This window comes from Fundulus heteroclitus, chromosome 6, assembly GCF_011125445.2.
Source record: "Fundulus heteroclitus isolate FHET01 chromosome 6, MU-UCD_Fhet_4.1, whole genome shotgun sequence".
Classification (NCBI taxonomy): domain Eukaryota; kingdom Metazoa; phylum Chordata; class Actinopteri; order Cyprinodontiformes; family Fundulidae; genus Fundulus; species Fundulus heteroclitus.
Genome location: NC_046366.1, coordinates 285,362 through 311,571, shown reverse-complemented (window position 1 = coordinate 311,571; position 26,210 = coordinate 285,362). Strand labels below are relative to the sequence as shown.

Sequence of the window (26,210 nt, the reverse complement as noted above, 5' to 3'; positions counted from 1 at the left end):
TAATCCTGCACCTCCACAGAGCCACAGCATCAAGGTGAGGTCCCTCTTGCAGTCTGTCTCTTTGGGACAAGTAAATGGCCATCTTTGGTTCACTTAAAAGTTTATAAGTCTTTGGCTTGTTTCTTTTGTTTTGGCAAACTGCTCCAATAATTAGAAAAGTTGTAAAACTGTGCCGAAGAGCCTAAAAACACTTATTGAAAGGCTAAAAAGGGTCTTTAGTCTAAGTTTACAGTTCTTTTCATATTGGCCTTACGGTAAAATCATGAAAGAATCATGAGCTTTATTTACATCATTTAGAAAAATTTCATCCCAGTTCTCTTTTCTAATGTCATCTTTAAGTGCTTCTAGGCAGGGGCGCATCTAGACAGGGGCCAACAGGGGCCAGTGCCCCTGTAGAACTGGTCCTGGCCCCTGTTATGGCCCCTGTACTAAAGACATGATAATACATTTCTTGCGATGATGTATGCTGACAAAGATACAATTGGACCAGTTGTATTTTTTATGATTACAGTTTTACTCTAACAGTAATTGAAAAATTAAGCTGTGTCACGTTTGGCTCCAGCCGTACTGAGAAAAGGGCAGGGGTCTGCAACCTGCAGTTCCAGAGCCACAATTAGCTCTATGGCTTCCTTAATATATTAAATGATGAAATATTGACCTGTTCCCCCCTCCCAATCTTTTGTTCTTTGCCCCCATGAAAAAACACTGGCCCCACCCTGGTTCCCCTGCTAAATTTGGTCTTGAACCACCACTGCTTCTAGGGGTTCTTCAATTCAATTCAATTAAATTTTATTTATATAGCGCCAAATCATGAAACATGTCATCTCAAGGCACTTTACAAAGTCAAGTTCAATCATATTATACAGATTGGGTCAGATTATACAGATTGGTCAAAAATGTCCTATATAAGGAAACCAGTTGATTGAATCAAAGTCCCGACAAGCAGCATTCACTCCTGGGGAACCGTAACTGGAAATGGTACAAAAAGCCCTGATTGCGGCGTCGAGACGAACGTTTCGATATATAGTTTGTGGGAGTACAGCCTACCGTAGGCTGTGCTCCCACAACCGAAATGACCTATTTCTTAAAAAAAATTTCTGAAATTATTTTCATTGCATCAGAATGGTTATTTTTATTAAACTGATAAATGGTCACTTACATCACTTAACAAGATCTCACTACTTTTCCTTCAACTGGTGAAAATATTAAGCAACATCGGGGGATGAAAGGATGGTCGAGACGCGACGGGCTTATTGAGGGGAGAAGATTTAAGCTGTGTCTCCCCTTGTCGTTATGGGAAACGTGCGGTCCCTTAGCAACAAGATGGACGAGCAAACGGCGCTAACGCAGAGCTAACCGGAGTACTGAGAGTGCAGTCTGATGTGTTTCACTGACACATGGCTGCACAAGGACATTACGGACCACATTGCCTCCATGGATGGCTTTAACAACGTCCGGGCCGACTGGGACATTAAAGGCCCATTTACACTACACTTTTTTAACCGAGCCAAGACCAGTCCAAGCTCGGTAACCGAGATAACTCTTGTGTGTAAATGGTCAGCAGACTGAACTAGACCGCGCTAGACATAACTGGGCTGCGCTAACTGCAGACCAGTTCCTGAGTAGGTCTCGAACTGTTTTTTTTATCCCGGTTATATGATAACGAAGAGCGCATGAGCACACCGTGTCATCCCCTTACATTCAGCTGACTGTCCGCGGTTTTTCCGGCGTGTCTGGCTACACGTCCCGATTCACACTCCATTCAGACAAATTTCAGACATTAATAAAAATACTAGCTTCCTTACCATGCCACACGATTCCAGAGATGATTCTGCTTAGCATTGTGATGAACCTCAGTGTCTGTCGTTGTTTCCTGCGTCTGTAAATCCTTATTAGACGTTAATTTGTCTTATCCACGTCCCAAAAGCCGACTCTGTCTAACCATAACATCCTGAATGTTACAAGCGCTGTCATTTTTATTTGTTTTGTCCCGCCTTCAATTCCAGAGAGCAGTAGTACCGCAGATCGTCACTAGGAGGCGAGGAGCAACCAAGGAACTGGGATAGTGTGGTGTGTAAATGGTAAATGTGTCATGATTTCGGCACTGTTGCCTGGTCTGATCTCTCATGTCACACACCTGTTCTAGCTCCGCCCATTCCTCATAATCGATTCACCTCAGGTTCCTATTATACTAGGTTCTACATGGTTGCGCAAGCACAACCCTCACATTGACTGGCAGAGGTTGGAGGTTCTTGGGTGGGCACCTGCTTGTTCAGGTTCTTGTCTACGTTCCGCTCAGCAGGATCATACACCTGAGAACGAGATTGAGGAGGTTTATCCGGACCTCTCTAAAGTCCCAGAAGTTTATCATGACCTGAGGGAGGTGTTTAACAACAAATGTAGGGCCACTGCGTTACCTCCTCATCGGCCATATGACTGCAGTATTGATCTCCTGTCTGGGACAACACCCCCTAGGGGTAGGTTGTACTCTCTCTCTGTTCCCGAGTCCCAGGCCATGCAAAAGTACATTTCAGACTCCCTGAAAGCGGGGATTATTCGTCCTTCTTCCTCCCCAGCCGGAGCAGGGTTCTTCTTTGTTAAACAAACAAACAACCCAATGCCCTCAACATCATGTCAACATGAACAAAGTTCATGGCGACATGGTTGCTGACCTTCAAACAATATGTGAACTGCCCTACCAGAGAGGAGAGGACCCTGGACCTGATGTATGCAAACAATAAAGATGCATACATCTCCTCCTCTCTCCCCCCTCTGGGCATGGCAGGTCACAACCTGGTTCACCTCAAACCCTGCTATGTGCTTCTGGTGAAGAGGAAGCCTACAACCACAAGGACTGTGAGGAGGTGGTCGGAGGAGGCTTATGAGGCACTGCATGCCTGCTTTGAAGTGACTGACTGGCCTGCACTCTGTGAGCCCTATGGGGAGGACATCGATGGGCTCACAGAGTGCATTACGGACTATATCAACTTCTGTGTGGATCGGCTTGTCACCTGTTACGCCAACAATAAACCATGGATCACCAAGGACATAAAGGCCATCCTGAATGAGAAGAAGAAGGTGTTCAGAGATGGCAACCGTGAGGAGAGTGCAGGGGGTACTCAAACGTAAAATCAGGGAGGCTAAGGACAAACACAGGAGAAAGCTGGAGAACAAACTCCAGACAAACAACATGAGGGATGTGTGGAGTGGAATGAGAGCCATCACCAGGTTCCAGAAGTCTACTGGCATGGGGTTGGAAGGTCGTGTGGACCGGGCCAATGAATTTAACTTATTTTTCAATAGGTTTGATAATGCGGCCCATCCCCTACAAGTCTCTGCTGCTCCTCCTCCTTGTAGACCCCCTGTCTGCTCCTCTCCACCTCAATCCACATATACCGACTCCACCCCTCCCCCCTGCTTCACTTCATATCCTCCACAACCGGAGGACCTCACCCCTCCCACAACCGTTACCTCTACATTGTCCTTCACTCCTGACCTGGTGAGAAGACAGCTGACCAGACTCCACTCTGGCAAAGCTGCAGGCCCCAATGGTGTAATCCCCAGGGTCCTCAAAGCTTGTGCCCACCAGCTCTGTGGAGTACTTAGCCAAGTCTTCAGTCTGAGCCTGCACCTCCAGAGAGTCCCCTAGCAGCCCTCAAGACTGCAGACCGGTGGCACTGATGTCCCATATCATGAAGACCTTTGAGAGGCTATCCCTGGAGAAGCTAAGGCCCATGGTCAGGCCCTTCACTGATCCACTACAGTTCACCTACCAGCCCCGCCTGGGAGTTGAGCACAGCATCATCTTCCTGCTTAACAGAGTCTACACTCATCTGAAAAAGCTGGCGAGCACTGTGAGGATCATGTTCTTTGATTTCTCCAGTGCCTTCAACACCATCCATCCGGCTCTACTGGGTGAGAAGATGACTGCGATGCAGATGGAGGCCCCCATCATGTATTAGATTGTTGATTGCCTGACGGGTAGACCACAGTATGTACGCTTCAGAACTGTGTGTCTGACAGGGTGGTCAGCAACATAAGGGCCCCTCAGGGGACTGTGCTCTCCCCCTTCCTCTTCACCCTTTTCACCTCAGATTTCAACTATTGCACCGAGTCCTGCCACCTTCAGAAGTTTTCTGATGACTCAGCAATAGTTGGCTGCATTGAAAAGGGTGATGAGAGTGAATATAGGACTGTGGTGGGCAACTTTGTCACTTGGAGTGAGCTGAACCATCTGCAGCTCAACGTGACAAAGACTATGGAGCTAATAGTGGATCTGAGGAGGACAAAAACACCTGTGACCCCTGTTTCCATCCAGGGGGTCCCGGTAGACACTGTGGAGGAGTATAAGTACCTGGGAGTGTACTTTAATAATAAGCTGGAATGGACTAGAAACACTGAGGCGGTCTACAAAAAGGGCCAAAGCCGACTCTTTTTCCTGAGGAGGCTGAGGTCCTTTAACATCTGCGGGACGATGCTGAGGATGTTTTATGAGTCTGTTGTTGCCAGTAGGCTCTGCTTTACTGTCTCATGCTGGGGCATAAATTTGTGCTCTAGTGGGTGGTGTCAAAAAGAAGATATTGGTCTGTGTGAGTGGGTTTCCTATATACTACAATGTTGAGGTTTCCATCCCCTTCCGTGTTCACCAAACAGTCGAGAAAAGGTAGCTTGTTGTCCTTGGCATCCTCTCTGGTAAACTTGATGTTGTTGTCCACCGAGTTGATGTGTCTTGTGAAAGCTTCCACTTCTTTTAACTGGATTTTGACAAAAGTGTCGTCCAGATATCTAAACCAGTGGCTTGGTGGTGTTCCTCTGGAGGTTCCTAAAGCTCTTTTTTCCATTTCTTCCATGTAAAGATTGGCTACAATTGATGACACTGGAGATCACATGGCACAACCATGCTTGTGTCTGTAAAAATGATCACTGAACTTGAAATAAGTTGTTGAAAGACAAAGGTCCAGTAGGGTACAGATCTGGTCCAGAGTGAAATTAGTCCTGTTATTTAGGTCACTGTCTTGTTGAAGATGTTTCCTGACTGTTTCTACTTCCACTGCAGAACATAATGGGGAGAAGTATAAACGCTAAAACATCGTCATCTCATATGTTGCTAAAGTCTCTGAAAAACTCAAGAGGATTTTCTCCAAACACAAAATCCCAGTAGATTTCAAACCAAACAGGACCCTCAGACAGAGGCTGGTGCATCCCAAGGACAAAACCCCCAAACCTAAGATGAGTGGAGTGGTGTATGCAGTTCAGTGCAGTGAGGAATGTTCTGATCTTTATATTGGAGAAACCAAACAACCTCTCCACAGACGCATGGCTCAACACGGGAGAGCTATCTCCTCAGGACAAGACTTTGCTGTCCACCTACACCTTAAGGACAAAGGACACTGTTTTGAGGACCAAAATGCTCACATTTTGGACAAAGAAGACAGATGGTTTGAAAGGGGTGTGAAGGAAGCCATCTACGTTAAGAGAGAAAAAAAACAACCTTAAACAGAGGAGGAGGACTTAGGTTTCAACTCTCAAAAACTTATAATACAGCTATAGGTTTAATTCCAGCCAATCATCACCTCAATTCTCACCCTCATATGGGTGATCAAAACATCGTTCCTGCAAGCCAGGTCAATAACGACCCTTTACAGAGGAGTGGACTAGTTTCAGTTCAATCTGCTGGCTTAATTCAATTCAATTCAATTTTATTTATATAGTGCCAATTCATGAAACATCATCTCAAGGCACTTTACAAAGTCAAATTCAATCATATTATACAGATTCGATCAGATCATACAGATTGGTCAAAAATATCCTATATAAGAGAACCAGTTGATTGCAAGTCCCGACAAGCAGCATTCACTCCTGGAGAAGCGTAAAGCTACAGGGAGAGTCGTCTGCATTGTCCATGGCTTTGCAGCAATCCCTCATCCTGAGCAAGCATTAATGACTTTAACGACTTCCCATTACTAAGGGGGTAGACCTGTTTCTGTTGAATTTGCATGTTATCTAAGCCATTACAAGGCCTTTTTGGGCAGTAGTATAAAGCTTGATACTCCACATTACTCCAGACTTTTTGAATTGACAAAGCTTCCTGGATAGGAAGCGAGTTGTGTTGACAGGTCAGGGCGCAGGGGGCAGTGGGCAGAAGAACAGAAAGATCTAAAATAAATAGCTAGGATGTTAATTATAATGTAAAGTTTGAAATTCTCCTGAGAAAGGGTAAACTCTTCTGTTTTTAAGACATCACTTCCTGTAAATAAAGTTCATATTTATCACTCTGTACTCTAAATAATATACAATTACCTTTCAGAGCCCTTTCTTTAATTCAGGATTTTCTCTGAAAGAGTTGACTGAAGAAATGATTAGATCACCTCCTGGCCTCTTTAGAGAAAATAAGCTTTCCAAATATATGGCTAGAAATATACAATGAATACGTTAATCTCAATTTTGTTCAAAAACTAAAGAGACCAAAATAATTTGTTTTAGTCTTAGTAAATTACATGCCAAACGTAAGAATAATAAAACAAAAACCTGAATGGGGTCTTTATCATGCTTGTCTCCCACTGCCTGAAGGAAAGGTGTGTGTGTGTGTGTGTGTGTGTGTGTGCACGTACGTGCGCAGATGATCACATGGGGTTCTCTGTGGATAGGGAGCAGATACTGTCAGAAGAAGCAGGTTTGTTTATAATGAGAGAACTCTTTATTTTAAAGGGAAAAAGAAGCTGACAGTAGTTTGCATGTATGCAGTGACGGACTGGACGGTCTGGCATTTGGGCAGATGCCAGAAGGGCCGCGGGCCCTCGTGGGCCGGCCAATCACGAGGCGGCATGATTGTCGGGTGTGCGTGGCCCCTTTCACCCTGTTCATTACAAGGCCTACATTATCTCTCGGCCCACTAGTAAGCCAAATGCCTCTTGGTTCAGTTTTTATGCATATTAAAGTTAGAGTTCAACACCAATGGGGCTACAAACTTGCGTGTTATTTCCGTGCATGTGAAGTTATATCTGTGTGTTGCGGGCACGTGCACGCGCGTCCCCCATGTGGGACGCTGGTTGGTGGTGACAATGCCAGGGCCATTTTTTAATCCCAGTCCGTCACTGCATGAATGTGTTAAAACTGATTGATATTACACAGGCTGTTCCTGCAAGACTAAACCTTTGAACAAATGGTTGTAATATAATACTTTTATGGCAGGAGTAATTTAAATATAAGGAATTGTATTTGCAACGTTTTGACATGGCGTGGGTGCTCTTTAGAGGATAAACATCAACAAGAGTTCAAAATAAAGGGATAAAGAAAATCTGATTAATTTACATATAAGAATAACATGACAGTTGTATTATTTCAAATATAACAAAAGGAATTTATTGAGAACTAAAATTACTAAAGAACGTTTTTGTAAGCCGACACAGATAGAAGACGTCTTAGTTTCTAAAATGGTCACTAGGCACACATCTGCTAATCCAGAGAAGGTGACATTGGCAGTGAAGCCAATGTCACCTTTTAACAAAAAATTTTCCTTTGCCTATTACTATCAAACAGCGTCTTAACCAACTGAGGTGTTTTTTGGTTTGTTACTCAAAAACTAGAAGAGGTGTTGTGTAGTCTTCAGGGAAAAAATACATGAATTTTGGATCCATGAGCATGAACTTCAAAGCTCCTCGCAGCCTTTTAGAGGAACCAACCCACAGAAAATGTTTATTTTGATTTTTAATTTTTCAGTGGTAAATACCGTTAATGGAATGATGAATATGTTTCTTAACCCCATACTTTGTTCAACACTTGATCTTGGTAAATTCTTGGAATCATATGTTTTTATTTTATTTTTATTAGGTCCCTTTAGATTTCTGTGTGCAACTGGAGAGCCTCAGTGAGAATGTCTCCACAGAGCATCTGGACTTTTTGGCTTGTCGCCAGCAGTGGAAGAAGATGGAGGAGGAAGTCAAAGGTCTGCCCATCCCCAAACCAGGACAGGTAGCTAAGGGGAGCTTTCAGGGTACCTACTGTTCATTGTACCCACCCACTCGCAGCCCCTGTCCCAAACATCGGTAAGATAACCAAAGTGGAGATGTAAGTTTAGCTGTTATTTTAGGGTGTCATGTTTAGAGAAAATCCAGTGACATATCAGCACAAACTTTAACCGACTTTGAGGCATAGTTGCAGAGAGCTGATGAACTGTGTTTATTGTGAAGCCACAGGACGTGACCACATTGCAGCTGTAATCCTGTCAGTGAGTGTGTAGTTGCTGGTTTTATTCCAGGCACCCAATCTGTGGTCATTGTACTGGCAGTGCCCTCTCCTTAAATCCTGCTATTTATTTTGTATTGCAGCTTAAAGCTGTTTTTAGAATTTTAGTTGATAATTTAAACAAATGCAGGAAATCATTTTTCATTATGGGGCTGGTAAGGTTGACTTAACGGCCGGACTGTATTGTGGTATATCTGGTGGAAACGGGCTTCTGATTGACCTTTATCTACAACACTGCCTTTGTTTTTTGTTCTTTTGTTTTTAAAAAGTAAAAAATGTGGTATAAACCTGATGTGTCATTAGACTCATTCACGCGATCACTTTGGAAAAAGAACAATGGGTTGAGATTTTTCAGTTTTCCGACATGGAAGCAAGGCCAAGATCCTCAGGTTGCTGAATTTACAAAGAGAGGCCGAATCGCCTGAATAGGAGCCATGAGATGACCACACCTCACTTTCGATGCCAAACCCCAATACAAATGTGTGTGTTTGCAGCATTTTCAGACTGCTAAGTTTCAATCAAAGCTTGTCATGTTTTATATGGAACATTTAGCAGGCAGCTAGTGCTAGCCTAGCTAGCTGAGGGTAGCAAACAAGGAGAACCACTATTTCCTTCATACAGAGGAGATTAATTAAGACCTTACACCATAGATTGTCCTCACTCCTTGGAGGTCATCTTCATTATAACTGAAGTAATTTTAAACATAATAATGGGTATTTATGTTTCTCAGCTTGTATGTGCTGTTTTACACAGGGCTTTTAACAGGCTGAGGATAACAGGCTTGCTATCCTCAGCTGGCTAGGCAGAAGGTAGAAAAGTAAATGTGAAGGAAACCCTTTGTGAGAATTCCCTTCTAAAGGTTTAAAATAATTTTAAACAAATTGTCAAGCAGATACTGGAGCAGAGGAGGAGTTGAAGGTGTGTCATTTATGTACCTCTGAAATGACAATTTTTCTCTTTAACACAAAAGATTCAGAGATCCTGGACCCTTCCAAAGTTGCTTTTTTTCATGAGGTCTTAAAGATGAAGCATTTAATATTTCTGTGCCGACATGAAAACTAACTCCATTGATGAGACAGAAAGCAAGCTCAGCTTCTGAGAATTGCTGTGGGTGCTGGCGGAACTTGTAAATACTTTGCCAGTTATCATGCTCATATAGATTAATTTCACCTAAAATGTTTAAGGTTTCTTTGAGACATTCAGAACAGGGTCTAGCTTGCAGGGCGGCCGTACAAGGGGAAAGATTATTGAGAACTCCAAGAGCCTAATTAAAAAAAGTGTGTGTGTATATATCTATATCTCTCTATATATATATTCCAACAGTGCCTCTTCTCTATTGCCTTTGTGTTCCAGTAGCCCATTTGTCATCAAGGTGTCCTGCACTATTCCCCCTAGTATTATATGTGTCTAAGCAAACACACATAGTCCCTGAGCATTCACTTGATCTCTGTGAGCAACATCACATGTGCATACTGAGGCTACATTACACCTGTCCAAAACCTGAGATTATAACAAGCTACATGGTTTACTACAAGAATCAAGTTACAGCAATAATTGATTTTAAACTACTTATTAGTTGTTGTTTTTTTTTTTTTGCAGCTCTAGTGGCTCACTTTTATTCATAGTGGAATGTCTCTCCCCTTCCTGTCAAAGGACCACAGGTTGGATTTGAACCCAGGTCAACTGCATCGAGGACTAAAGGCCTCCAAACATGGGTTGCGCTACCTGCTACACTACGAGTGCGCCCCTTAAATTACTTAGTTTTGATAAAACTGATTTAGCCAGATTACATGAAAATGACAAAAGTCTTGGATTTTTTTAAAGAGCTGTATAGTTGTATAGCTTTTTTTCAGCGTAGGGTTCCTGCTAAAGAACTGAGAGATTGTGGACATCTTTCAGAGTTCCAATTTTAATGCCATTAAAGTATTTACATTTTCTGCAGTAAGATTTAGCACAAGCATGTGGTATTGTGCAGACTCCCTTCTGTCAGTTTGCTTCAGGGCAGCTGTGACTACAATGTAGCTCACCACCATCAGGGTGTGAATGTGTGAATGAATGGGTAAGTGAGTGACCAATGTAAAGTGCTTTGGGGTCGTCAGATGATTTATTTCAATATTCTCAGCTCACACATTGCTTTTCTAACACAAAGAGGGAACACTCTCAGTTCTGAACAATTTATGTGTGCTGCTCTTAGTTTTTATTCCAACGGCAACTTTTTAATAACGTAGGAGATGCAGAAAATGTTTCAGAATCAGCTGTATGTCGCGTTGTCAGGAATGTTACTGTTGCACTCAGTTCCATAGTCAGAGACACACAAGATTAATAACAGAACTACACAGAATGAAAGCAATAATTTATTCTGTATCAAACTGTGGCACTTCCAGCTCTAATTTTCCATTCATATATTTTAGTTTCCATTCATATACCCCCCCCCCCCCCCAACACCGTTAGAGCTACGGCACATTTCTTCTCTTAAATAACACCACCTTTATTTCAGCTGAAAACATACATATAGCCTAAATGATTAATATAAAATGATGTTGGCACAAATTAAACACCTAGAAGACAATCAGTGTCAACTCTTTTTTAGAAGGATGGATGAACAATGCCGGCAAAAAGATGAACATAGTTATTTTAATAACTCACACCCATCATTACTTGCATATGTTGAATATAGCCAATTGATGCTTTGAGTACCATTAAACATAAGAAAAACTTACCTTACCTGATTAAACTGTATTTTCACACTTCATCATGATTTGCTGCCATGTCCTTTCAATGCTTTTTGTAATCAATGCACCCCACCTGCTGCCCACTTTTGTGTTGAATGAGTGATGTGTGAGAAAACAGCTGTAATTCTCCATCAAATAACTCTTATAGCAGTCATGCATTGACTTTTTCTTGCTTTTGAGCAGCAACAGCATTGTTTTTTATGATTTAATATTCTCTATATGCATTCATTAAAGATTTCTAATTCCACATGTGGGAAATGCGTACTTCGAGGCTTCTTATTTCCTGCCGTTGCCATGGTGAATCACGTTATCTGCGTTCCACTGAGGAGGACATTTTTGCTGCTCGCATTTAACTCATGGTTCATCGGATGATGTGTTTAGTTACCTGACTGATATCACCTGTTCTGAAACCGAAGAGCTGACTATGAGGTAGAACTACTCAGAGCAGCAGCTTTCTACTTAGGGTAGAACAGGTAGGGAACCAAGCCCTAGTGATGCAAGAACAACTGAACGTGAGAACATCTAACCTAAGAGATAAGATCATGGCTAAGTTAAGAGCCTGTCAACCCCAACATCGACTTGTGAAGCTAACTGAAGTGCCTTCACAGGAACTCCTAGATGATGTGAATACAGCAAGTACAATCCCTATTGTGACCGTTACAGAGACCAATGAGCTGATATGCAGTACAGCACTACTGATCCTTGAGATACTTTTAAAAGGTAATGTTAAGAGCAGTCATAATGGACGATGTCCATTATGGAAGAGAAGGTTGGAACCTGTTACTAATTGTTGACCTTGCAGTTTAGTACTGTTTGTCGCACAACAACGCTGACGTCATTTCCGGACGTCCGAGAGAGAGACAGAGAGAAAGAGTGAGACTCAGAAAGAGCGAGCCTCCCGTTCATCCTTCACCCAGACCTTTTGTAGGATCAGCTGTGTTACACCCATTCAGGGGCATTTACATCATGATAACAGCCTTTCGTTCATCACATTGGTGGAGAGGACTATAATGCATATGTGTCCAAGCCGACATGTTTATCCAATCAGTCATTCCATCCAATCTATGTCAGACTCTGTCCTCCAGAGTCCATTCTTCTGCGATCTCAAAGGCAACCGATAATGCAGTCCAGTCTTTGGGGTCACATAATCTCTTACAAAACCAAAATCAAGGCAACACAGAAAGAAGTAAGCATATTATCAGAACTCCAAAAGGGTGCATCCAGAAAGCGAATTACCCAGAAATATAAACAGATGTCCAAACTTGAGGCCCTGGAAATTGCCAAACAAAGATGGCAAGCCTTGGCTGCCAGACTGAAGAGATACAAAAGGAGATAGTAGCCAGAAAAATAAACAGGCTGTTCTCCATTGAACCAGCTAAAGCAGAGGTGCCCAAATTGTGGCCTGGATTGATTTTGTACTGCCCTCCAACTGCATTTTGTCAAATGATTTGGCTCCACCTTCACCGGTTTTTAAATAGGGAAAAATTATTATAGACAAGTTCAAATCTTCTTTCAACTGAAAATATTAAGTATAACATTAATATATAATGCACACCATTTATTTAGAAATTTATTTCACACAATCCAACACTAAAAACTGACTTTTATCTGGTAAGGAAACTTATTCAATTACACAATCGCATCCACAATTAGTTGAATAATATGAAACAACCCTGGGAGGTTGAAAGAGGTATCTTAGCATAACAAGCCAGCAACTCCAATCTGGAAAGTTCTCTGTCAGCGCATTTCAACTGAAAGTTGTCACAGTTAAGCTGAAATTAGACTGTGAGCGTGACGGTGCTACGTACTAAGCTAACAGTATGACATGGATGTTTGAGAGCAACATAAAGCTCACGACTTAGACTCAACTTTATTTATCCCTTGGGATTACTCCTTCAGGGAAATTCTAGTTCCAGTAGCTTATATAGAGTAAAAAGGGTAGAGCTAAAGCAAGATGTCATTAAAGATAAAATGTAACAGACAATATAATATAAAATAGTGTATATAATACAAAAGAGCATAAGAAAAGTTGTAAAGTCCTGGAATATGTTTCCGTTAGATATAAAATATCTGCACAGTAAAGATCGCTTGCACTTGCACTGCAGAGATGTACTGACCATACAGATAAGTAGAAATTATATGGACTACACAGTAGTTGACTTGAATTATTGCACTTGTATTGCAAGGATGTACTGACCTTATAAATTTGTAAAAAAAATTACACAGACTACACATTATGTTTGAAGAAGTGGACAGCACCAGGCCCGGATATGATTCATGCCCACAGGCTGAGAGAAACTGTCTTCTCTCTATGAGCGCCTAGCAGCACAAATTAACCAACTGCTGACAAATGGGACCCTGAATGGCAGACAGAGGGCAGAACAGTCCTTAAAATGAAAGAACCCCTAGAGGGGAAGGCCCCTATCTACTATCGGCCAATACCATGTATCTACACAACATGAAAGCTCCTGTCAGGCAACATAGTAGCTAATATATGTGGGCACGTGGATAAACACAGAAAGGCATAGGTGAAAAACACCAGAGGAGCCAAACACCATCTGCTGGTTGACAGAACAGTTGCCCTGACAAACAAACCTGTCCACTGCCTGGATTGATTCCAAGAAAGCATATGATTCAATGACACACACATGGACCCTGGAATGCCTGAAGCTGTACAAGGTCAACAGCAATCTGAGAGCCCGTCCGTCCGTCCGTCTTCTTCCGCTTATCCGGGGTCGGGTCGCGGGGGTAGCAGCTTCAGTAGGGAGGCCCAGACGTCCCTCTCCCCAGCCACTTGGGCCAGCTCCTCAGGAGGAATCCCAAGGCGTTCCCAGGCCAGCCGGGAGACAAAGTCCCTCCAGCGTGTCCTGGGTCTTTCCCTGGGCCTCCTCCCGGTGGGACGTGCCCGGAACACCTCACCAGGGAGGCGTCCAGGAGGCATCCTGACCAGATGCCCGAGCCACCTCAACTGGCTCCTCTCGACGTGGAGGAGCAGCGGCTCTACTCTGAGTCCTCCCCGGATGACTGAGCTCCTCACCCTATCTCTAAGGGAGAGCCCAGACACACTACGGAGAAAACTCATTTCAGCCGCTTGTATCCGGGATCTCGTTCTTTCGGTCACGACCCAAAGCTCGTGACCATAGATGAGGGTAGGAACGTAGATTGACCGGTAAATCGAGAGCTTCGCCTTTTGGCTCAGCTCTCTCTTCACCACAACGGATCGGTACAGCGCCCGCTTCACAGCAGACGCTGCACCAATCTGCCTGTCGATCTCCCACTCCATCTTCCCCTCATTCGTGAACAAAACCCCAAGATACTTGAACTCCTCCACTAGGGGCAGGACATCCTCCCCAACCCGGAGAAGGCACTCTACCCTTTTCCGGTTCAAGACCATGGTCTCGGATTTGGAGGCACTGATTTTCATCCCGGCCGCTTCGCACTCGGCTGCGAACCGCTCCAGTGAGAGCTGTAGATCACGCCCTGATGAAGCCAATAGGACCACGTCATCCGTGAATAGCAGAGACGCAATCCTAAGGCCACCAAAACGGATCCCCTCAACACCTTGGCTGCGCCTAGAAATTCTGTCCATAAAAGTTATGAACAGAATCGGTGACAAAGGGCAACCTTGGCGGAGTCCAACTCTCACCGGAAACGAGTCCGACTTACTGCTGGCAATGCGGACCAGATTCTGACACCGGTCGTACAGAGACCTGACAGCCCTTATTAAAGGGTCCGGTACTCCATACTCCCGGAGTACCCCCCACAGGATCCCCCGGGGGACACGGTCGAATGCCTTCTCCAGATCCACAAAGCACATGTAGACTGGTTGGGCAAACTCCCATGCCCCCTCAAGAATCCTGCTGAGGGTATAAAGCTGGTCCAGTGTTCCACGGCCAGGACGAAAACCACACTGCTCTTCCTGAATCCGAGATTCGACTATCTGACGGACCCTCCTTTCCAGAACCCCTGAATAGACCTTACCAGGGAGGCTTAAGAGTGTGATTCCTCTGTAGTTGGAACACACCCTCCAGTCCCCCTTTTTAAATAGGGGGACCACCACCCCAGTCTGCCAATCCAGGGGAACTGCCCCCAATGTCCACGCAATGCTGCAGAGCTCTGTTAACCAACACAGCCCCACAACATCCAGAGCCTTAAGGTACTCAGGGCGAATCTCATCCACCCCCTGGGCCTTGCCACCGAGGAGCTTTTTAACAACCTCGGCAACCTCAGCACCAGAGATGGGAGAACCCGACCCAGAGTCCTCAGGCTCTGCTTCCACAATGGAAGACGTGCTGGTGGGATTAAGGAGGTCTTCGAAGTATTCCGCCCACCGAAACACGACGTCCCGAGTCGAGGTTAGCAGCACACCACCCCCACTGTAAACAGTGTTGGTACTGCACTGCTTCCCCCTCCTGAGACGTCGGATAGTGGACCAGAATCGCTTCGAAGCCGTACGGAAGTCTTTCTCCATGGCCTCTCCGAACTCTTCCCACGCGCGAGTTTTTGCCTCGGCGACCAGCCGAGCCGCCTGCCGCTTCGACTGCCGGTACACATCAGCTGCTTCCGGAGTCCCACAGGCCAAAAAAGCCCGGTAGGACTCCTTCTTCAGCTTGACGGCTTCCCTCACCGCTGGTGTCCACCAGCGGGTTCGAGGGTTGCCGCCGCAACGTGCACCGACAACCTTGCGGTCACAGCTCCAACTAGCCGCCTCAACAATAGAGGCGTGGAACATGGTCCATTCAGACTCAATGTCCCCCGCCTCCCTCGGGACGTGTTTAAAGTTCTCCCGGAGGTGGGAGTTAAAGCTCCGCCTCACAGGGGACTCCGCCAGACGTTCCCAGCAAACCCTCACAGTGCGTTTGGGCCTGCCCGGTCGGACCGGCTTCCTCCCCCGCCATCGGAGCCAACTCACCACCAGGTAGTGGTCGGTGGAGAGCTCCGCCCCTCTCTTCACCCGAGTGTCCAAGACATACGGCCGCAGGTCAGATGAAACAACATCAAAGTCGATCATTGAACTGCGACCTAGGGTGTCCTGGTGCCAAGAGCACATATGGACACCCTTATGCTTGAACATGGTGTTTGTGATGGACAATCCATGACGAGCACAGAAGTCCAACAACAAAACACCACTCGAGTTCAGATCAGGTGGGCCATTCCTCCCAACCACGCCCCTCCAGGTCCCACTGTCATTGCCCACGTGAGCGTTGAAGTCCCCCAGAAAAACGAGGGAGTCCCCAGGAGGGGCACTCTCCAGTACCCCTTCCAAGGACTCCAAAAAGGGTGGGTAATCTGAACTGCCGTTTGGCGCATAAGCGCAAACAACAGTCAAAACCCGTCCCCCCACACGAATGCGGAGGGAGGCCACCCTCTCGTTCACCGGGGAAAACCCCAACGTGCAGGCACTGAGATGGGGGGCAACCAGTATGCCAACCCCAGCTCGGCGCCTCTCACCATGGGCAACTCCAGAGTGGAAGAATGTCCAGCCCCTCTCGAGGAGACTGGTTCCCGGAGCCAGAGCGGTGCGTCAAGGTGAGTCCGACTATCTCTAGTCGGAACCTCTTAACCTCGCGCACAAGCTCAGGCTCCTTCCCCACCAGAGAGGTGACATTCCACGTCCCAAGAGCCAGCTTCTGCAGCCGAGGATCGGAACGCCAAGGTCCCCGCCCTCTACTGCCACCCGTTGCACAATGCACCCGACCCCTTTGGCCCCTCCGACAGGTGGTGAGCCCATTGGAAGGGGGACCCATGTTGCCTCTTCGGGGTGAGCCCGGCCGGGCTCCATGGGCAAAAGCCCGGCCACCAGACGCTCGCCAACGTGCCCCACCTCCAGGCCTGGCTCCAGAGTGGGGCCCCGGTGACCCGCGTCCGGGCGAGGGAACACGAGGTCCAATAATCTTACTCATCATAAGGGGCATTTTGGGCTGCGCTTTGTCTGGTCCCTCACCTAGCACCTGTCTGCCTTGGGTGACCCTACTAGGGGCTTAAAGCCCCTGACAGCATAGCTCTTAGAATCATTGGGACACTCAAACCCCTCCACCACGGTAAGGCGGCAGCCCAGGGAGGGGCAATCTGAGAGCCTTCGTTGCAAACTCCATAAGGCTGTGGAAAACCACGCTTGAGGCTAACTCCAAGCCAATTGCACAAATCCACATCAAATGTACAATATACAAAGGAGATGCTCTGTGCACTCTGCTGTTCTGCATAGGCCTGTACCCCCTCAGCCAAATAATCAACAAATCTGGCAATGGATACTGACTCAGAAATTAGGCCCCTGTCAGCCACCTCCTGTACTTGGATGACATAAAGCTGTATGCTAAGAGTGTGTGAGACATTGACTCGCTGATCCACAGCACCAGGGTCTACAGCAGGTACATCAGAATGTAATTTGGGCTGCATAAATGTGAAAGGGAAGGTAATCCACACAGAGGGGATTACACTCCCAGCAGGGAGAATTGCAGATGTTGAAGAGAGCTATAAATAACTTGGAATACCACAAGCAAATGGCAACCACGAAGAGGCCACAAGGAAAGCAGCAAGAGTCATATACCTGCAACGAGTAAGGCAAGTTCTGAGAAGTCAGCCCAATGGCAAGAACAAGGTCCGGGCAATCAACACCTATGCCTTGCCAGTAATCAGATACTCGGCTGGGGTAATAAGTTGGCGAAATCCAGACCATCCGTCCGTCCGTCCGTCTTCTTCCGCTTATCCGGGGTCGGGTCGCGGGGGTAGCAGCTTCAGTAGGGAGGCCCAGACGTCCCTCTCCCCGGCCACTTGGGCCAATGATGTTGAAACGCAAAAGCTACTCACCATGGTTGGTTCCACCCTAAATCCAGTATCCACAGGCTATACACTAAGCGTAAAAGAGGAGACAGAGGCCTAGTTAAATATGCCTCTGTTAGTTATATATATATATACAGTACAGACCAAACATTTGGACACACCTTCTCATTCAAAGCGTTTTCCTTATTTTCATGACTATGAAAATTGTAGATTCACACTGAAGGCATCAAAACTATGAATTAGCACATGTGGAATTATATACTTAACAAAAAAGTGTGAAACAACTTGTGGTGGATGTCCTTCAAACGACGTAATGATTTGTGCTAAGTCCTTCAAAAATTCTAAGTTCTTGGTGAGGCAGTTAAAAGTTTCCAACAGTGGTCAAAAAAGTGAGCAGAAGCAGCTGGGTCTCGGTCCAGTATGGTTTATTGCAATAATACAAGTCAACCACACATGAGATGTTCACCGGTCAACATCTGACAAAGTACAGAAAGTGGTCTGCTTATATACATTCCCCTGGGTCTTGGGGCTCCTCCTCGAGCCCCTCCCATTTTTACGTATTTTCCATTGCTTTTTCCACAGATATCTTTGTTATTTTATTACCTATCAGTGGAAACTTCCCTAGGGTGTATATTTTTAAAAACATGGTTACACATCACAGCTCATTCCAAACATGGTCACCCATCACTACCCATTTCCATATGGTTACACGTCATTACCTCTTCCGAACATGGACCATGCATTTTCTGTGTACATTGCAGCCTTTTAGACCCTACATGTTCTGTTTTACATTGCAAATGGCTTGCTCTTTGGCCCAGATGTTTTTTCCACTGCCCTGGTTTGTTTCCATTGACCCTCTACCTCTTATTCTGGACTTGTAGCGTGACACACACACGTTTCTTAGGTGAATGTTACAGCACACCTTATAACCATTGTGATACGAATATATTTATTATAAGATATTAATCCACTACAAACTGAAAATATGTCTTATATTCTAGGTTCTTCAAAGTAGCCACCTTTTGCTTTGATTACTCTTGATGAGCTTCAAGAGGTAGTCAGCTGAAATGGTCTTCCAACAGTCTTGAAGGAGTTCCAAGAGATGCTTAGCACTTGTTGGCCCTTTTGCCTTCACTCTGCGGTCGAGCTCTCCCCAAACCATCTCGATTTGGTTCATGTCTGGTGATTGTTGAGGCCAGGTATCTGGCACAGCACCCTATCACTCTCCTTCTTGGTCAAATAGCCCTTACACAACCTGGAGGTGTGTTTGGGGTCATTGTCCTGTTGAAAAATAAATGATGGTCCAACTAAATGCAAACCTAAAAGTAGACAGGGTGTCTGACTCATGGACCAAAATTGGGAGTTGGTTCCACAGGAGAGGAGCCTGGTAAATAAAGGATCTGCCTCCCATTCTACTTTAAAGACTCTAGGAACCACCAGCAGACCTGCAGCCTGAGAGCGAAGTGCTCTGTTAGGAATATACGGGGTAATCAGAGCTCTGATATATGATGGAGCTTGATTATTAAGGGCTTTATATGTTAGAAGAAGAATTTTAAATTCTATTCTTGATTTAACAGGAAGCCAATGAAGGGAAGCTAAAATTGGAGAAATATGACCCATCTTGTTTATTTTCATCAGAACTCTTGCTGCAGCATTTTGTGGACTTCCTGATAGCAAAGAATTACAATAGTCCAGCCTTGAAGTAACAAATGCAGGCACTAGTTTTTCAGCATCCCCCCTGGACAGAATGTTTAAAATTTTGGCAATATTACGGAGGTGAAAAAAGGAAACTCTGGAAACCTGTTTAATATGGGATTTAAAGGACATGTCTTGGTCGAAAATAACACCAAGATTTTTTACTTTATTACCAGAGGCCAAGTTAATGCCATCCAGATTAAGTGATTGATTAAGAAGTTTATTTTTTGAGGACTCTGGTCCAAAGATTACAATGTCTGTCTTGTCAGAATTTAGGTGCAGGAAATTTAAAGTCTTCCAGCTTTTGATGTCATCAAGACATGACTGCAGTCGAAGTAACTGATTGGATTCATCAGAATTTATGGATAAATATAGCTGAGTGTCATCAGCATAACAGTGGAAATTAATCCCATGCTTTCTGATAATTTTGTCAAAAACACAAACTGGAATGTGTCCGACAGATAAGATTTAAACCAGCCTAATGCTTTCCCCTTAATCCCTACAGTATACTCAAGTCTTTGTAGGAGAATATTGTGATCAACTATGTCAAATGCACCACTGAGATCTAGCAGGACAAGTATAGACACAAGTCCATTATCTGAGGCCATGAGAATATCATTAGTGACCTTCACCAGAGCTGTTTCAGTGCTATGATGAGCTCTGAAGCCTGACTGAAACTCCTCAAGTAGGTCATTACTTCACAAAGTTGATTAGCAACTACTTTCTAAAGAATTTTAGATAAGAAAAAAAGATTAGATATAGGTCTGTAATTTACTAACTCATCTTGATCAAGAGATGGTTTCTTAAGTAAATGTTTAATAACAGCTACTTTAAAAGCCTGTGGTACATATCAATTTACTAAGGATAGATTAATCATGTCTAAAATAGTGCCACTGATCAGAAGGAATATCTCTTTAAACAACTTGGTTGGGATCAGGTCTAACATACAGGTAGAAGGTTTAGATCGAGCTAAAATTTTAGATAGCTCAGAAAGCTCTACTGCTTCTAAACAGTTCAGACACTGTGCAGGTTCTAAAGATTCCTCCAACGCTGCCTTACTTACTGAGGACGAGGTAATGATGTTTGGGAGGATGCCAATTATTTTATCTTTAATGGAATCAATTTTATTTATGAAGAATCCCATAAAATCATTACTGCTAAGAGCTAAGGGAATAGAAGGATCAACGGAGCTATGACTTTGTAAGTTTGGCAACTGTACTGAAGAGAAATCTAGGATTATTTTTGTTCTCCTCAATTAATGATGAAAAAATATGCTGCTCTAACTCTGTGAAGGGTCTTGTTATACAACAATAGACTGTCCCTCCAGATTAGGTAGGATTCCTCTTGGTGTGTAGAGTGCCATTTTCTCTCCAATTTCCCAACATTGTGCTTCAAGGAACACAGCTCTGAATTAAACCAGGGAGCCAGCTTCCTGTGAATAATCACCTTCTTTTTCAAGGGAGCTACACTGTCTAATGCAGAACGCAATTAAAAAGTCACACTGTTAACAAAGGTGTCTATTTGTGAATGGGAAGAAACAACATTGCTGCTATCTGCAGGGTATTTCTGCAATACTGACGATATTAAGAGGGGGACAGACTCTTTAAAGTTTGATGTAGCATTGTCCGATAAAGATCTACTATAATGGAACCCTCTTTTGGGGGTGGAGAACTCAGTTAGATTAAACTCAAATGTTATTAAAAAATGATCAGATAGGACAGGGTTGTGAGGAAATACTGTTAATTCTTCACAATCGATGCCATATGTCAGCACAAGGTCTAAAGTATGGAGCCAAGAGTGCGTCAGTTTATGCACATTTTGAGCAAAACCAATTGAATCTAGGATAGTTTTAAAGGCTACGCTAGGGTTATCACATTCTTTGTCAACATGAATGTTGAAATCCCCCATTATAATAACCTTGTCAGTGTTTATCACCAAATCAGATAAGAAGTCTGACAACTGATCCACAAACTGAGAGTAAGGGCCCGGTGGACGATACAAAACAACAAAAAGAAGAGGTTTCATTGCTTTGTAATTTGGATGAGGGAAACAGAGGGTTAAATGTTCAAAAGAACTGTAGCTATTAATTGGCCTTGGACTAATTAGTAAATCAGACAAAGATGGTTGCCACTCCTCCTCCTCTTCCGACAGATCTGGGAATGTGGAAATTTGAATAATTGGAGGGAGTTGACACATTTATACTAACATAGTCCACTTGTAGCCAGGTTTCTGTGAGACAAAATAAATCATTAACTAACAAAGTCTTTGGGGGGGGGGGAGAGACCTTGGCTGTGTCTCATTCCGAATACTTCCGTCAGTGCACTGCTAATGTGCACTGACCACTTACTGCCGTAGTGCCCACTTTCGATCGTTAGTAGTGTTCCAAAAGGAACACTTATGTTGAAACGCTTACCAGGAAAAGACGGGATGACGTGACGACACACACGTGAACGCGAATTTTCACCCCGCCAAAAATATATGCTGGCGTTTGTTTACAAACACACGTTCTTTAACCAATTGTTAACACTCACAGCATGTGGAAAATAAATCGCCTCCGACGTCAACGCAGGATCCTCCTACTACTGGCTGAACATGAGGTATGTTTGTGTATTTTGTAAGTGATGCATTAGACGAGAGTACAATGCCTCGTATTACCACCATTACTTACATTTATATGATTGCGGTGTCGCAGCTCCGGCTGTCTCGGCTGAATTGTCCGCCATTATTTTCAAAATGGGAACATCTTCCCGGCGTCCCTAGTCCCTCCCTTTCCGCTTTGCAATCAAGATGGCGTCCGTTTAGTGCGAGTAGGGTCCATCGTTCCACACTGCATTTTGTGACTGTTTTTAATGGGTCATCCGGGTACCTTCAGTGCACTGACTTTTTGTGTTATCTACACTATATAAGTGTATAAGTGTTCGAAGTGTAGAAGTAGGCACAATGAGACAGAGCCCCTATATTTAATAGACCACATTTAATTGTTTTATTTTTTGATTCAAGGTGAGCCGTATTGATTTTTTATTAGATTTTTATGATTTGTTCCTTTTAGATTAGTTTTTGATCTGTTAAGTTTTGGCCGTGGGAAAGACACCGTCTCAATAGGGTAATGGGTGGGTAACAGTACAGAAGCTGCAGAGATGTGTATGAAACTACTGCTCTGCTTGCTGGTCTGGACCCTGGATTGTCAGCATTTAGGAGAACTAATAAATCCGGCCAGATTCCTAGAAAGAAGAGCTGCACCATCCAAAGTGGGATGAATGCCATCTCTCCGGATCAGACCAGGTTTTCCCCAGAAAGTTTGCCAGTTATCAATGTAGCCCACGTCGTTTTCAGGATACCACCTAGACAACCAGCGGTTGAATGATGACATGCGGCTAAACATGTCATCACTGGTCAGATCAGGCAGACGACCAGAGAAAATTACGGAGTCCGACATTGTTTTAGCAAACTTACACACCGAAGCAACACCAACTTTAGTGACCTCCGATCGGAGTGACCGGGTGTCATTACTGCCAGCGTGAACAACAATCTTACTGTATTTACGCTTATCCTTAGCCAGCAGTTTCAGGTAAGATTCTATGTCACCCATTCTGGCCCCTGGCAGGCATTTAACTATGGTCCCTGGTGTCTCTAGTGCCACGTTTCTGACTATAGAACTCCCAATAATCAGGGTCAGCTTCTCAGCGGGTGTGTCGCTGAGTGGGGAAAACTTGTTAGAAACACAGACAGGTTGGTGGTGACCTGGGGGCTGAAATGTAGAGCTATGCTTCCTACGAACCGTCCGCCAGCGGGCCTGGTTATCCGGCTGCTCGGGTGCTTCTGGAGGACCACTACATAAAGTTATTCTATGTGGCTCCGCGCTAGCAAAGGGGCTGCTATCAGCTGTTTTTTCCATAGCACAGAGCTGGGTCTCCAATTCTGACATCCTCGCCTCATTAGAAGCTTTATTAGAAGTACCATTATCACTATAGGAGGCAGAGGAATAACTAAACATCTGACACAGAGAGCAGGAGATAAGGGGAGACTTAGACAGAGACGGAGAATCGGAGGAGAGAGTATGGGGGAAGCCATTGTGGAGCTAAAGCTAGGCTAGGCTAAAATCTAGGCTAGCGCCCTTTTACCACTCCACAAAAGCAAACAGTGTGAAACATGAGGAGTTCCCAAGCGTGATGTGCAGCTACAGAGAATGTTTTAAAAGTTCTTATGTGTTAAAAACAGATGTTACAGCAAAGAGATTAAAGATAAAAGCGAGAGTCTGGAGCAACAGACCGTCGTTCACACCGTGAAAACAGGAAGTGACAAAATACGCCTTACCGCAAACAGGAAGTAACGAGCTTCCTGTTTGCTTTGTGTAACTTTACTTCTAAAGTTACACAAAGCGCCTTTAAATTGACATTAATATTCCGTATTAATGCAGTAATAATGCTCATAGCACTATCGAACGATGGTGGAGCGAAACAAAGCAAACCTTAGGCTTGAACGAGCCGTAGTTGAATATCCGGAAACTGGATGTTACCGGAGCTAATAGCATTTAGGCTAGAGGACTTTCACCGCTAACTTAAAAAAAAAACTTCTGCTTTAATTTAGTCGTAATGAGTATACCGGGTAACACATACATCAATATCCCATCAGTGTATACAACTCTTATGAAGATAATGTTTGTTATAACCATAAAAACACACTTGAATTACAACCACAATGGCATGGTATCAACATGCTAATGGGGGCTATGTCGGTCAGCCCCATGTGTTAAAAAAAACACCATGTGGACCCATTACACAGACTTCCAAAACAACCATTTAATTTTCCATGTTTATTTCTCTGCCAAACCTGTCGGTGCCTCGTGTGAGTTGGGTTCACTTTGGCCATCCAAGGGAGTGAGCAGTGGAAATGGGAAAACGTTGGTTCTTTCAGCAGCGGGCCAGCGGCTCTGTGGCTAGCCGACACGTGGTCGAGGGTAGGCCGGCCCGACATCCTGCCTGCAGTCTCTGACCCGGTTGCAGTCGCGTTTTCAGCTCCTTTTTGCTCTCAGCTTGGGAAGTGGATAAAGGAGGCTGATCCGCGTGGTCTCATGTCAGCTTTCCTGTAACAACTGAGGTGAAATAAACCAAGCTGTTTTCGGCATGGAGGGTTTCTTTCCTCCGGCGTCTGAAGCTGAAGTTAAGACTGCAGAATTAACTCTGATTCGCCCGGTCAGGTCCTCCGCTTAAAGAGAGATTTCTCCCCTGTGCTGGCTGGTGGGTCTTTCAGGCCCCATGAGGCCCCATGCCTGGCTGGGTTGTCCAGGGGGACTCTCTCTCATCAAGAGCTCCAGGAAAAGTGGGAAGAGTCTGAGAAGTGGTCTAGGCTCATAGTAGGGAATCCTTGCTGTGAGGGGCTGTCTCTGCATTGGTGTGAACTTCCTTGTTCACAATCCATTTTGATTCCTTCCCCATGTCATATGTTCAAAATTCAATCTGAATTCTGCCATGGCGTTGCCATCTGCTGTTGAAATCAGCAGATAGCCACCCCTTAGCTAGCGCGTAGTCACAGAGAAAATAGCTTCATGTAGTGGTCCCCCAGCAGAACCCAAGCAGCCGGGTATTCAGGCTGGCTGGGTGACAATATGCAGGAAGCATAGCTCTAGATTCTATCCCCAAGGTCACCACCAACCTGTCTGTGTTTTTAAGAGATTTTCTCCACTCAGCAACACACCCACTGAGAAGCAGACTCTGGTAATTAGCAGTTCCATAGTCAGAAACGTGGAATTAGAGACACCAGGGGCCATAGTCAAATGCCTGCCAGGGGCCAGAACCGGGGACATCAAATCCTACCTGAAACTGCTTGCTAAGGATAAGTGTAAATACAGTAAGACTGTTATTCACGCTGGCAGTATTGACACTCGGTTATGCCAATCGGAGGTCACTAAAGTTAGTGTTGCTTTGGTGTGGAAGTTTGCTAAAACAATGTTTCTCTGGTTGTCTGCCTGATCTGACCAGTGATGACATGTTTAGCTGCATGTCATCATTCAACCACTGGTTGTCGAGGTGGTGTCCTGAAAACAACGTGGGCTACATTGATAACTGGCAAACTTTTTGGGGAAAACCTGGTCTGATCCGGAGGGACTGCATCCATCCCACTTTGGATGGTGCAGCTCTTCTTTCTAGAAATCTGGCCAGATTTATTAGTTCTCCTAAATGCTGACAACCCAGGGTCCAGACCAGGAAGCAGAGCCGTAGTTTCACACACATCTCTGTAGCTTCTGTTACCCACCCATTACCCTATTGAGACGGTGTCTTTCCCATGGCCAAAACTACACCGATTAAAAACTGATGTAAAAGGAGCAAATAATAAAAATCAATATAACCCACCTCAAACCAAAGGACAAAACAATTAAATGTGGTTTATTAAATATAAGGTCTCTCCCTCCAACAATTTTGTTAGTTAATGAATTGATTTTTGATAATCAGATTGATTTATTTTGCCTCACAGAAACCTGGCTATAAGAGGACTACATTAGTATAAATTAATCAACTCTCATGGGCAATTAAAAACTCCCAGGGCAATTAATAACTACAATTATTTTAAACATTTAACCCTTAGTTTACCTCATCCAAACTGCAAAGCAATAAAGCCTCTTCCAAGGTATGCCTCGGCTTAGCATAGCTTGATAGTTCAAATGATTATGTAATAAATGATGTGTTTAAAAACATGTTTAACGAAGCCCATCAAATTTTCTCTTTTGTTTCATTTGTTTATGTGGTGGCTGAGTAGTGTTCA

At 44.5% G+C, this 26,210-nt stretch overlaps 1 protein-coding gene across 6 annotated transcripts in view; it reads left to right on the top strand.

The window, feature by feature from the left end:
* LOC118563371 overlaps positions 1 to 26,210 on the top strand; it is a 274,277-nt gene that overhangs the window by 87,661 nt on the left and 160,406 nt on the right. For all 6 annotated transcript variants that reach the window (XM_036137799.1, XM_036137803.1, XM_036137800.1 and 3 more), the window contains exon 3: positions 7,831 to 8,045. In XM_036137799.1, coding sequence (XP_035993692.1) covers positions 7,831 to 8,045 — 215 coding nt within the window. The remainder of the gene's footprint in view (positions 1 to 7,830; positions 8,046 to 26,210) is intronic.